The 14,924-nt window shown below is 39.1% G+C and overlaps 1 protein-coding gene across 2 annotated transcripts in view; it reads right to left on the reverse strand.

The window, feature by feature from the left end:
• Window positions 1-1,995: 1,995 nt before the first annotated feature.
• The window catches only part of immp2l (inner mitochondrial membrane peptidase subunit 2), a 197,612-nt gene continuing 184,683 nt past the window's right edge, over window positions 1,996-14,924 (reverse strand). For both annotated transcript variants that reach the window (XM_064344821.1, XM_064344820.1), the window contains one exon: window positions 1,996-3,509. In XM_064344821.1, the coding sequence (XP_064200891.1) occupies window positions 3,366-3,509 (144 nt within the window). In that variant the 3' untranslated portion in view covers window positions 1,996-3,365. The remainder of the gene's footprint in view (window positions 3,510-14,924) is intronic.

The following is a 14,924-nucleotide window of genomic DNA, read 5'->3' on the forward strand; positions in this document are numbered from 1 at the left end:
ATAGCTAAGCTACAATTTCAGCTTGAAGGAAGCTGTAAACTACGTTTGAGAGCTGCATAAAATGAGCCTGAACAATACAAGACTGGAAGGTTACTGTAACAGACTGTATATGGGGTTTCCGAGTAGGGGCAAGTCACAATGGGTGGAGTACAGAGAGGGTCGTTTATTTCAAGTGGTCGCTCGTTTTCAGGTAATTCACTGCACTGGAATGTCTGAGATTATTTTTTCATTGTTTGAAAAAAAAAAAACAGTGCTTTTCACGTTTGTAATTCCATTTGCACACACGGAAATGCTTGTTTTCAAGTGCTTCTGCAAATGCTTTCAGCAGAGTGATTTCAATTACATAATGAAATCATGACTTTTCTTAGCCCAGCCCGTGTACAAAGGGTGGATTGATTTGCTTATGGCTCAAAGGGGGCAATATCAATATCATCACTGTAGCATTAGCAGTTGTTTGAATTGTTCCACAGTTATTGGATTATAAAATACCATAATCGTCAACCTGAAGCGTCAATTTCAGCCCTCCTTTGGCAAAGGGGACTGACTGCCTTGTTATTTCTTTTTTTAAATCTCTAGAGGTTATACCGCCTGAAACAGAGTTTTCTGCATCAATGTGTGAAGAGCCTAAGCTTTACAATGGCATACGTGTTATAGCATTGTACCTTGAATCAATGACATAAAAAAGCAAAATTTAATACAATCTTATTGTTAAGTACCGGCATCTAATTTGACAGCCGTTATGGGCTAAAAGGATTTAATCAGCCAAGTATTTGCAAACATTGTTGATTGCTATTATGCATTTGGCCTTGCTTTAATGCAGCTCATCTTACTATCTGTGTTCTTCTCAATTCTCTGCCTTCTATAAATCTTCAGGATGTTTATCATTTCAACTCAACTCAAAAAAGGTCATTGTTAATCATTGAAAATTCACTTTAAAAAATACGAATTGATATATGATAATTGTTATCGTAAATTCATTGTTGTAGCTTGTAATTGCAATTCAATGACTTACGTATTCGTTTTCCAGTGAAATAGTTTTTCTGTGAATTTTCATTCATTTAATCGTGGTTTAAGATGAATTCTCCATCGAAATGGAAAAATCTTCTTGACAAAAGACTTTTTAGACATGACTAATTTGATGCATTATGTAGTTTTTTTTCCAGGGGAAAAAAAAGATTTTACATAATGTCTCACAAACACATTTTTATTCATTTGTTTCACCATGGCTGTTGAATAATTTCCCATCCATCTGGATGCAAAAAATGACATATTTAAAATATTTGTACTTTTTTTTTACACTTCTGGGACATAAAACTATAGCCTCATTATTTAGCTTTCCCCCTGTGATAGACTTTTAATAATACAGGTAAATTAACATGATTTGCCATCCAATGACATTTAAAAATATTTAGCTTTTTAAAAAAAAAACTTTTTGGACATAAGCCTGTATTTTGTTGGAACACATTTTTGATCAGAAATTTTATCAAACATGTTTCTATTAATTTCACCATGGTTGGTTAATTAACAGGAGTTCCTTTCTATCTGAATGAAAAAAATGACATTTTTAATACTTCTGCATTTTTCTTCACGTTTTGGACGTAAGCCCAAAAGTTTTGTTTTCCACTGAGATACATGTTTCTTCATAAATGTATACCACAGTAACTCCTAAAAGTTATAAAAGGTCACATATTGGTGCAATTACAGAAAATGGCAGTGGACAATTGCATGAATAACATTGATAATATAAATTTTGGAAGCAGTATATTATCAAAAAATCTGAATGCTGATTTTCAGTTGCACCAACAACATTGTATCTGAATATACACAAAATAAATAAATAAAATCTAAAAAGAAATTTCACTGCTCAAAGAACTCAGACATTTCAGTCCCCAGAGGTATACTGCATATGTTGCACTGAAAAAAATTCAGACATTAAGCAGGTGGGCACTAACAGGAAATAATCATTCATTAGAAACAATTACCAGACAAACAAAATAAGCTCAAATGAGATTTATTGACAGTTACAGCATACAGATTTTTGTTTACATGTTCACGGACACAGTTCGCATTTCAAAGTGGGCTTAGAACCAGAGTGAGGAAGTCTAGCCATAAGGGTGAGGTAGGTGCTTCCCTACGGGAAAAACAAAAAGAGAGAGCGAGAGAAAGGGAAGAGAAGAAAAAGCTGAAGACAGGGGCAATGTATGAAGCTGAAAACAAGCAACAAACAGAGGAGGGCTTCTGAGTAGGTTCACAATATATATTGGGGGGGGGGTCCCACCAATATATCAGTAAAAATCCTACAGAAGAGAGGCGGGTTCCAGTGAAATTAGAACTACTCCAGTCCCTGTCTGACATAGCAGAGTGCACACTTAACTACATAGCAGATAGCTATATGTGACCAGCTTGTAATGGTGGGGGGGGGGGGGGGGGGGGTGAGGTCTGTTAAGAGGGGGAGAGGGATGGATTTATCTTAAAGATGAGAGATTTGGGCCAGAGTAGTTAGAAAGGTAAAGGTCTGTAAAAGAGAGTTTTTGGGGATTAGGATGGAATTTAGAAGTGGAAATTAGAAAGGGGGGGGGGGGGTGGCTAGATTGTCTTTTACCTCGCTCCCTCTCCTGATAATCCCCTCCAGCATCCAGCATGTGATATACATGCCATTTAATAATCTGGCTGTGAAGCAAATGGCTTATAAAAGTGTCAATCAAATGTTCTGTTCGTAAAAAAATGGTCTTTAAACTGAACTGATGGCAGACACAGACAGTAGGTAATGCAACAGAGAGGTTACAGGAACGCATATAAAAAAATTATGAAGTAAAAACTAAATGTTCAATGCTATTTAACCCTACATACCATTTCTAAGGATTGGAGGGGGGGAGTTCATTGGAAAATAGTTTGGCTCAAAATAGTTGACAGAATTTCACAATGGAAAAATAGTTTCGTGAAAAAAACAAACAAATTCAATACATTTTATACCAATTTTCAACAAAAATTTACAATGCGGAAACTGTGTTTACAAGAAAATATATATACATATACAGAAACATTTCTATCATTTCATAGGCTAAATCAGGGGTATTCACTCTTGCGCCAGTAGAGCTACAGGGTCCGGTTGGTTCGGGTTTACACTTCAAATTCAACGCCCAGTTCTGGTCCGAGAAACCAGGCTAGGCAAGCAAGCAGCACAATCACCCGCTCTCATTGCTCGATTAAGTGCCAACCAAGAAAACGCAGCGCCCCCTGCAGTTCTCCAAGGGCAAGAGCGTGAGTACCCACCAGTGGACTACCTTGGTAACGGCTCTCTCCCGCATACGAGCAGAACCTGGCGCACGGTCACTAGCGTTTGCGCGTAGGCGCGACGCTCGGCCTCACTCGTTCCGCTCTTCCTCGGAGTCTTCGTTCAGGCTGAGCAGCGGAGCGCGGTCGGAGGGAAGGCGGGGGACGATTCTCTGCCAGCGGTGTGGCGGCCAGATAATGTGGGACGCCTTCGCGTGGACCAAACCAAGTGAGACCTGGGGGTGGGGGGGGGGGGGGGTTGGGGTGAGTGTGACAGAGAAGGACAGGCTAATCACACAGGTAGAGAAGGACAGACTAATCACACGGTATCAGCCAATCACACACCCATTGGCCAACCACACAGGACCTCAAACAGAATTGATTTTGCACTGAATATTTTACTCTGTGGAAGCGGGTCTCAAACTCCATGAGGCATTCAGGTTGGCCATGAGATGACCTGGAAACAAGCACATACTGAAGGTGATAAAAGGTCCCCTCAACATAAACAACAATATATGAAACACAGTGCCTGTTACCTGCACTGCACAGGTTATGGTGCAATGCAGCAGTGGCTTGAATTCAATTTCAATGTCCAAGTAAAATAAAGGCTGACGAGATTCTAAAGGAGACACCTAATAGCTAATGAGCTCCACATGAACAGAGGATGAGCAGAATGACAGAAAGAACACTGCGCACTCTTTCACTTCTTCACTTGTGACAACATACAACCAGTGTTTCAGAGTCAAGTGAATTCACATAATTTAACCTTCCACTATTAAACTGTGATGCTGAATTTAAATGCAAGATAGAATGTATATCTCATCATTTTGTCCAGTAAAGGATAATATGCCGTTTTGATAATTTGATAAAAAAATCATAATTATTTTCATATTATGCAGGAAAATTAAAAAGATTTAACATATTTTACAAAAAACACAATCAAAAGCCACAGAGTTACATGAAACAAAAGCCTCACGTTTCCTCATCTTGCGTTCGCACGTCATTTACGGATCTCTGCCCCCCCCCCCCCCCCATGCAAATGCCGCCCCTGCGATCGATAGTCGCCAAGCACACACGGGAGAATGAGGGTTTGTTCATTTCTCAGTCCCCCATCTTCAGATATCTGAGATCGCCGCGCCCGGCCTACCCATCTCTCCGCAATTTCTGAGCAGCGGACGCGCCCGGCGAAGTGAGAACTCCCCGGCGTCTGATCACATGCAAAATCAGCACAGCTTAAACACCAGGGGAGGATGAACCCTGGTTTTAATAAAAAAATGTGGAGTTCAGCTAATTTGAGAGAAATATTGCAAGAAGAGGGAAAAAAACATTGCAGTACCTCCAGAAACAAAGCTTTCCTTCGGAGCAGGGGTTCCAAAAGTTTCACACAAGATCCATGTAATGAGAAAATGCATTTTTTTCAATGCCTTCTTAATAGAGCCAAAGATATACCCACATATCTTCCTGGCAATTCATTTTTGTCCCTTGAAGGGGACACAAGCATCTAGTCTCAAAATCAAGAACCACATATTCCACTATGCTGAAACCTACACTGCAAGGGACATTCAATGAAAATAAATCATAATATTTTAGAAAATATTTTCACTGCAACATGTCATCCAAGACACTTGTATTACGTCAAAAAAAAGAAAAAAAAAGAAGAAAATACTTAAACTTTATTCTGCTGGGTCACAGAAGGACATTGAATTCAAATGTTTTTTTTTTAAACCTGTGTCTAAGCAACTGCAGGCAAACTGTAATTAATGCTGTACATGTAACATCTGCAATATTTAAAAAATACATTTTCCCCATGAATCTTGTAACCCCCCCATACACACACATCTTGCACTGTGCCTTTGTCTTTCAAACCTCACCGTGCCGCAACATTACCCCCCCACCCCACCCCCCCCCCGCACCCCCCCCACACCATCCCGGGCCCGTCATCTCTCTGTGCCCACCAATCTTTGGGTACTATGGATTTAACCCTATTTACAGTAATTACACCACAAGAAAAGGATGAGAAAAAAAAAACAGTTGATGAGAAAGGGATTAAAGGTCCATGTTGGACAATTAACAGAAAATATGGTAAAGGAGACCCTTAAGATGCAGACACTTCATCAGAATCTATTTAAAAGCCCATCAAGGTGGGCTGAGCAGCAAAGGATGCATTTCTGGCAGCGGCAGCCACCGTCAGGATCAAGAGAGATTACACGCGCTAGGTAATAAGTAAATAAATCTGTAATTCAGTAGGCGTTAAGTACTCGTTTGAACCTTACCACGTACACTTGAGACGCCAGGCGGTCACATGACTTCAAGCACCATCCACACATCCTCTCTGAAGAGTGGATACAAGCTGCAGCGTGTGACTACTTCAGCAGATGCAGCACAAACCGCACCATTTCAATTCATAGGCATTTAAACCAATATCCGCGCTCTGCTCATCCTTACAAATACCCCGCCATTTTGGCTCCACATATGCAGCGCAGATCAGTGGTTAAAATAGCTTCCCATTGGTATCTGCATATCTTCAGAAACAACGGAGTTCTATCCCTTATACTGTAAATCCATGATCTTCCATCACATTAGGGTTCCAATGAAAAACGTGTCACACATTCCCCGACGTGGCCCCATTCTATTATGATAAACACCGTTCAATTTTTTCGGCGCCCTTTCGAAACTATCCTGTAAAGCATCACCGCCGCCTACTGTAAAATGCTCGTTAATTTCATAAAACTGTCTTCTCGTCGAAATGAAATTGGAGATGAGAGATTAGGCTCTGATGACAGTAATTTACTTTTGGAGTATAAATGTCACCCGGATCATGGGGCGGGTGGAGTACGACTGCTAAGCCCACATATCTTTCCCTCTTATGAAGAGGGGGTGGAAAAAAAGCACAACTTGTCAGTTATCTTCACAATTAATTTGGCCTCCAGCGCACTGTCTGTCATCTCACTAAGATGTGTGTGACGGCTGAAAAAGAGGACTAACACCTTTATTACGATCTGTTACATCACTCACATCTTCATCTATCGCTTCTTTCTTCTTTCAGCTGTTCACACTGTAATTAAAATGATCGCACTTCATTTAAAATGTGGATGATTACTGTGACCAATAAATAAATGAAATGAAACACAAAATAAATAATATATTGTACTCTCCCACAGCTGATTTAAGCCCCAAGATTAAGTTTCACGGATCTAACCTCCAGTACATTTCACTTTTTAAGCATAGGCTCTTATGCAGAGTAGCTCACACAGGTTCCATTTTTACATACAATCCATTTATATTAATGGGTAGTTTAATGAGGCAATTCATGGTTAAGCGACTTGTAAATCACGCAGCAGCCAAGTTGGGAATCAAACCAGCAACCTCTAAGTCACAAGTCCACAACCCTACATATTATGCTACAATGCCACCCTTGTTACACACCCACGGAAATAATAGTAAAGAAAATGAGGTGGCATTTACAAAAGACAACGATTTTGTGGAATTTGTAATCTACAACTGACCTTTTTTTTCAAAGTTTCAGTCAATTTTCCAAAAGTCAACATGCAAATTGTTTAACAAAGTTTGTGAATAAACGCCTAACGGGGAACACAGAAAATCAATTTGGCAAAGCTGCATTTTGTACAGAAGAAAAGGAAAAACAAAAACAAATAAAAAGCTTGCTGAAAAATGTCCATAGATGACTCATTCATGTTAGAGCTTATCACAGAACACAATTCTACACTTTACTGCAGTGTGGAAAATGTGATTCCTGAAGTATACTCAAAATATAATTAAAACTTTATGTTGGATGTAACTGGTCTAATTAAATCACATTGGACTAATTGAATCCACCAATTTAATCCTATGTTGTAATTGAAATTTAAATTGGAACACAGTGTGACCTCATACCATCATTTTCTGCTACAATTAATTTAGCTACGGGCTCACTGAGCAAAGCCAAAGGCCATTAGTTTGTATTTTACAAAGATTGAGTGAGCGACAACTTAAACCCTTTGCAATTAAGAATAATCTAGAGATGGACAAATTATGTCATCAATAATCCCATGCCATGTAATAAGTTCACCTGAAATGATTCATGGCCCCGTTCACGTTTGGAAAAACAGTGATATTCTTTTTTTTATTATAAATTATTTTAATTTAATGATTTATTTTCAATTATTTCTTGCAGTTTCAAACCAGGGCAACTCCATAGAAGATTATTTAGGCAAACAGGAGCTGATTAGATTTTTTCATTAGCTGTGACATACATACAAACCTGGATTTTACTGGAATTCACATTCAGGTTTTAAATTAGGTTTTTCCAGGGAAAGGAATAGCTAGTCTCGCAGCTTTCGATATAAAGCTTCGTTCTGATAACAATAAATTAATACTATACACTAAATCATGAGCACAATGGTTTTATAGAGCTCTTAATAAGTACTGCTGTACGGCACACAAAAAAGACATCAGTATCATATCTCAAATATCAGATGAAGTGAAGCTGTAAATGTATTCCATAAAAATCAGGACGTAAGGTGAGGCGCAGAAAAACAGGCTTTATTCTGCCTTAGCTGAGGGATCAAAGTGTGAGCCAAGTCACTGCCAAGTGCTTAGATTTCACATAGAAGTCCAATCTTTGGGTTTGTGGAGACATTTTGCAAATACCTGCCAGGATAAAGCGGGATTATATGCAGAAGATTATGTCATCGCCAACCGTGGAACTACAGGAACTTCAGAGCTAGGATGACTTTGGACAGAAGCTTCCCCCGCACTGAACAATGCCCTCAACCACAGTGTTTGTAATCAATACCGGAGGGTGATTCGAGGCACACCCTGGGTATAACCTGCTTCAGGCTGAAGCAAAAAGAAACACACACACACATAAACACACACACACACACATAAACACACACACACACACAAAAACACACACACACACACATAAATACAGACACACACACACACACGCAGGCATGCATGCATGCACACACAATTTTTGCCTTAAATATACTATAAATCTATTTCAGCTTTAAAGACGGTTTCCCACCCCTTGTCATGCTGGTAAGCAAGGTGGCAGGGGGAGGGGAGAGGGGGGGTTACTATGGCAGCAGATCCCATGTGCTATTTAGAGCTGTCCAGAGATTCTGGAAGATTTCCAGAGTTTTGCCCACAAGCCGTCAGCTGTGTGGTCCCCACAGTTTTTTAAAAAGGGCCTGAGCCAGGTAGCCATGGCAGCTAAACTTAGAACGTTAGCACACTGCCTCTGTAGCCATCCCTACTCACAGCCCCGGTCCAGGAGAGCCGCGGGGTCTGCTGGGTTTTAATGGTACTCCGGACTTAATTGATCAAATAAAGTGGATGATTACGCAGTTTACTCACCTCACCAGGTTTCGTAATTGGTTGCAGATTTTATGGTGAAAACTAAAAAACGAAGACCCTGTGGCTCTCCGGGATTGCGTTCGGGGACGTTCTGAACCTCATGTTTTTTTCTTTTATTTTGTGTACCAATATTAATCAGGGGAAAGGCTTCATGACAGCTGGACAGGTCAGGACAACCCGACCAGACTGTGTCAAAGGAAATGAGAAAAAAATGAATGACTGAACCATAAGGGTATCTCTATTATTTTTGTACTGTTGTCATTGGTTACATTTTGGACCAATGAACCAACACTGAGCCTGTTTTCTATTTGCATACCATTTAAAGGGCATGCTCACAAGTGAGAAGAAGTGTTCCTAAAAATAGAAGTGATTATGACATAATAATAATAATAATAATAATAATAATAATAATAATAATAACAATAATGAAGAAGAAAAAGAAGAAGAAGAATCAACGTCAACACTATCATCTTTATAATTAGCATAATAATAGTGCACATTGCTTTTTTTTATCAAAGTAAAGAAATATTCAATATTTACATAATCATATTGGTATTTGTTGATTCAACCAAAAAGAGAAAGCAATCTTAAAAACAAACAAAAAATCTGGAGAGTGTAGATGATATAACACATGCTAGTAATCTACCCAGCTTCCATTTAATAAATGCGGCCAACACAAGCTTGAGCTCCTCTGAGCAGTTATCCATCTCCAGAGATGCCCTAAGTAGAGCTGCAGCAGGGTTTGTGTGTGCACTCTCCTAAACCGACCAATCAGAGTACTCCCAGCAAGAAGAGAACAGAGGGGCAGGCCTCACTCCCAGTGCAGGTAAGAGCCCTGTCAGCCTTGTGCCAAATGCACAGTGAGCTTTTCAGACGATGTTCCAGGGCTGATAAAATGGAGGGGAAGGGGGGCGGGTGGGTGAACTTTATTGGGCTCAAATAACCCAGCACAAGGCCTCGCTCCTGTGTAGCCAGGAAGACATTTCTTACAAAGCCTTTCAGACTTTGAAAAATCAAACAATGCAGGATTGTGTGTGTGTGTGTGGGTGTGCATGCATGCGAACACACAAACACTTGCGTGTGTTTTTTTCCCCACCCATCTGTTTATAGTCTCTTACAAAAATAGCGTTTCAGACATACTGCTGGACATTTTTTTGTAAAACTTGCTTCGTGGATTCTACAAAAAACACCATCAGGTCATGCAGATTACTACACTCCAAATCAGGCATTTATTGACTTCTCAGTAATACACTAGTATTAAAATGCAACGTTTTCAAATATAGAACATTTAAATGTAAAAAATTCTTTCTGTCCCACATTTCAAGTTTCATAAAGTATTTGATATACATTCAAATATTATACATTTATATATAGAAACAAACAGAATTTGAATATGCATATGGGTATCTATGTCAATCTAAAACACAATACAACCTTATTCAAGTCAACAAGCCATCTTGCCATTTCAACAGAAGAGGGATCAATTATTTGTCACAAATATGCTTACACACACACTAACCATATTGAGTTCCAAGAGTTACTGGAACACAATAAGGATGCCGAATACCCTCTGACTGGCTCAAGGTGCTAATTCATAGTCACAGAGGTTGCTAGGAATTTGTCTTGGCTCTTGCTTTTCGCTTTCTCTACACTTACAGACATACACTGTAAGTCATTGCAATGCAATGTTAGCACAGCTCTTTCAAGAACTGCCCTGCGGGACTTCAGAAAATGCATAGGGTCCTGAAAATAGATTTTCAGTACAAAGGTCCTCTAAAGCATACACACAGATATACAGACAGACACAGATACATACACAGAAACCTGAGCATGCATGTACACAAATTCACTCAAATTCACTCAAAACTAAGCATGCACACAACACAGACCTACAAATACGCAAAAAAAAAACCTGCACACCCATAAAAATCCATCCATCCACACATACGCTCACACACACACACACACACATGCAAGCCAAGCACAATCTAGGCAGACATGTCTACAGCATGCATGACTGGAAGGAAAGCTGGAAACACTGGTGAGTTTACTGAAATGTATTACCGAGATAGAGGTATTTGTTTTTTGATATATTGCCTGGCAGTTCACTGAGCAGGAACATCTCACTCCCTCCCTCCCGTAGCCTTCTGCTCCTGGGGGAACGGTGCGAGTGTTTTAGGTAATAGCGGAACAGTAATAGAATGGGGCCTGTGAGGTGTGTAGTTTATTGTGAGATCGAGAAACTTCTATCAGGGCAGCACGCTGGGAAAAAAATATTAATAAATAAAAAATAAAAAAACTAAATGACTGTTTGATTGTGTCCAGGGTGTTCCATGACTGCAAAAATGAAATCTCAGAAAACGAATCCAAAAACATTAAAGAAAAACACTCATTATGGTGACTCATAATAATGTCAGTATAATGTACATCTCTTTATGCTAGTATAATATGTTGGGTATGTGAGTCTGTTTTTTTCTTGTGACTACTATTAAGATGCAAGAGTTCATACACAGACATTTACACTGTCTGTCTGTCTGTCTATCCTATACTATTACAGTCACAGCCCCATCTGATTCATGGCAACACGTAATTAGGACACATGCAGACGTACGCATGCACACACACACACACACACACACACACACACACGCATACTCTCTCACCAGTCATTCCACATCAGCGCTATTTTTTAAAAAGCTGTTAAACCCTATAACAGTGATTAATGTAAATTGTTCCAGACAACATGGACCTCCTGCTAAGTAATATATTTACAAACTGTTTATTATCAGGCATTAAAGGCAATAACTAAGATCTGGATTCAGTTACCAATTGTCCTAAACTTTGACACATATGATGACACACCATGATCTCATAATTCAAATATGTGACCTCATTAAAGCTATTTTTTGGGAAAGAGTAAAGAAGGTTCAGGAGGTTGTGTAGAGGCACAGAGGACAGGGAAAAGAAACAACACTCTTTATGTTTTTGCTTATACTAAAATTCATCTTAAGGCCACTCAATGGACTGTTTCTGTAGAGGATAACTCCATGTTTCCTTATGTAAATGGAGGCGCAGCCAAGCATAATAAGTAAGTGATAAATAACATCTTAAAAACGTTTTCGTCCCCCAACAGTATAGAGAAATCACTGCTCAGAGTGTATTATAATATGATTATGTTATTTCACAGTTAAACATAAAAATGAGCGCTGATAAAATGGTAGGAATATGAATATTTTAAATATGTCTAAAGTAATGCTAATCACTGCCTTGTCAGAGGTCATCGTTTTTCAGTTACCCAACAGAGAAATTGTATCATTTCATTTTCCTGGTTCCTCATTTGGGATAAACATTAAATAGGGCAATTTGCATTTATTAAGTTAAAAATGTGAAGGATTTTTATTTCTAATTTACACTGTTTGACTGCTTATCCTGGAAAGGATCCTCCATTACAGTCTTTTTAAAAGTAGTTCAGACCAGCACTCCATGCAGGAAAGGATTAAGACCTTTTAAGTAGCACATTCACTCAACCCTACAAATGCAAAGAATTATAAATACAGTGACACAGACCAACTATTATAGATATTGACCTGGGGGGAGGAGGGGGGTCTATATCTAGGCCAGTCTGTATATAAATTAATACATAAAATTCAGCAAGGTCATAACATATTTTACCATAATATGGAGCATAAAAATTACAAAAATGCTTTAATAATCATATTTCTTTTAATTTGCCTGAATTATTTAATACCCATATGGACACACTTTTCCTTTGTATTAATTATTCAAATTCTAGAAGAACAAATGCCCAATTTCTCTATTTGGATATAATCCATAGAAAGAAGTGGGAAGAAGAAACATGATATATAATCAATTTACACACATAATGCTACACATGGAAAAATACACTGAAAATGAGAAAATGTTTCGAAATACATTCACAATACATGTGAACATGGTTTATTTAGCTAGACTTCATATGATAAATGTAACAGAGCATTTAGACAGACTCAACTAGATTGTTAAACAGATGTTGTATTGAGCAGAGGAACATCTGTATCAAATTTCAGATGTCTGGGGCATATGGGTGCTTTCCAAAATCAATTTAGTAAAAATCTGTTAATCAATTGCTTTTTTTGCCATATAGGCCTAGTGCCTGAATGAGGATATGGAATGGGTCCCTCTTTACCAAAGTGTGTACTGTCTTTTCCCGGGGGCAGTCGAGGAAAATCGAGAAGAGTAACGACAAAAACCAAAAAAAACAATACAGTGTGCTTATTCAGCTTAAACGCTCTAATAACAACAATAATAACGAAAACAGTGGCATTCCAGCACCTTCCGCGCTCAGCCAGCTAATAGCATTACATGATATTTACTTAGCTGCAGGCCAAGTTAAGGGAAGCGGTAAATGGGATTCAACGTGCGACCCGCTTTCGTGACATCTCAGAAAGCGGTCGTGGAGTAACGCGGAGCGTGTTCCTGCTCTCGCTTCCTCTCACGTTGGAACAGAACCGCGCTTAGATGAAAGCATTGACTACGTAAGTTCTGTGTGTGCAGAGACAGGTTCATTATTTAGAGGGTTGCGTCCCACTTAACTATTAGAAAGATCAGAGGCTGTGTAAAGTGAACAAAATCATTTGCTCTTGGGGTCAGCGTCTATAGAAAACATCATTGGGATTTCACTTGAACTGGGCAAGGCAGTGACAGTATATTGGTCAGCCAATATATCCCTCCTGAGTATCCGGACTGCAGAACTACATTGATGCAATTGGATTATTGATCGCAGAGAGATGGAGAATGAATGCAGATGAAACTGTGACATTTTAGATTTCTTCTCATGTTGTGAATGTGCTCTACTTGACATTGTATATTTAGCTTCTATACCGCGTGTCCGTAATTACAAGTATAATATTAAAAATTATGATGAGGTCCTTCATTAGCTCTACACGTCCCCGTCATAACCCATACATTGACACTCATGAATGCTTATGTTAATAGCATGCTAATATCACTTTCTGCATCAGTTGTGATATAACACTCCACATGCTTATTTGCTGTTGTTGACATAATAATTTAAGTACATTCATTTAGTGTGCATGAAGGTGCTATGTACTGCTTATGAAGAAGATATATATTCTATTCTACCTCACCTTCAAGCTAAAGATCTGGCCTCTCTTCCACCCACCAAATGCTAGCATGAAGAAAAGCAAGGATGAAAATAGAAACCTCGCTGTATCTGTCTCTTTTTTTAAAGTCCGTGCTGCTATAATAAAGTACAATATTGCAGCAATTAAATAACACTGACAAGCAGCACTGTTTCTTGGGCCCTCGAAGCAGGTCTCCCCACGGCCAGCAGCTCATTATCTACCTAGCTGTTGCGTACCATAAAGACAATGCAATCAATGAACGCAGCACACAAACCAGGCACGATAAACACTGTGGGGCTAAATGCCTCTCTGCGCTAATTAGCAAAAAATTAGATCAAAGTTTTAATTATGATAACTTCCCTTACAAGCGTTATCTAAAACCTGGAGGGGGAAAGAAAACGAATAATTCAGAAATTGCCCCTGTCATTAAAATTCTTCAAATAAAATGGCGGTTTCAGAAATTAGCATGTTTATGACAAAAGGGAAAGAAAAGGCTGACTTGGCTGCCATTGCTCATGCAAAGTTACTCTGTTGATGGACAGTGCACGTGACAACCAAAACACTTGTCTTTGCTTTCGCGATGCCTGGCTCTCTCATCTCTTCAGGCAGTGTTCTTGAGAGTGACAACATTTCTCCTTAACTTTCTCCTGACTCGCAAACAATTTAAGTTGAACTTTTTTTTTTCTTCACAAGCGCAAGTTTTGGAAATTTTGTTTTCCTTGTTTGCTGAACTTGCCAAACTGTGTTTCTGATGGGGGTGGAAAAAAAAAAAAATCTATCTGTGAGAAAGTGTTGAGCTCCCCACTGTTTCAGGCTCTTTGAAGCATAGCACCAGCGGAACACTGGTCTTCCGCGATGTAATAATATATTTCGGGAACTCAGCTTGCAACTCCAGGCTTGCAGGTTTGAATCCCAGTGGGGCCCTATTGTTGTACCCTTGATCAAAGGTACTTAACCTGAATCGCCTCAGTTAAATATACAGGTGAATGAATGGACTGCATATAAAAATGACGTAAGGAGTGCAAGTCGCCCTGGATAGGAGCATCCGCTAAATGCCCGGAAATATGCATTTGAAAAACGTCGATGTGATTTTGACTTTTGACTTTACCGCCAGGCGAGCGCTATGATGATGAAAGTCTATTT

The sequence above is a fragment of the Anguilla rostrata genome, chromosome 7, assembly GCF_018555375.3.
Source record: "Anguilla rostrata isolate EN2019 chromosome 7, ASM1855537v3, whole genome shotgun sequence".
Lineage (NCBI taxonomy): Eukaryota > Metazoa > Chordata > Actinopteri > Anguilliformes > Anguillidae > Anguilla > Anguilla rostrata.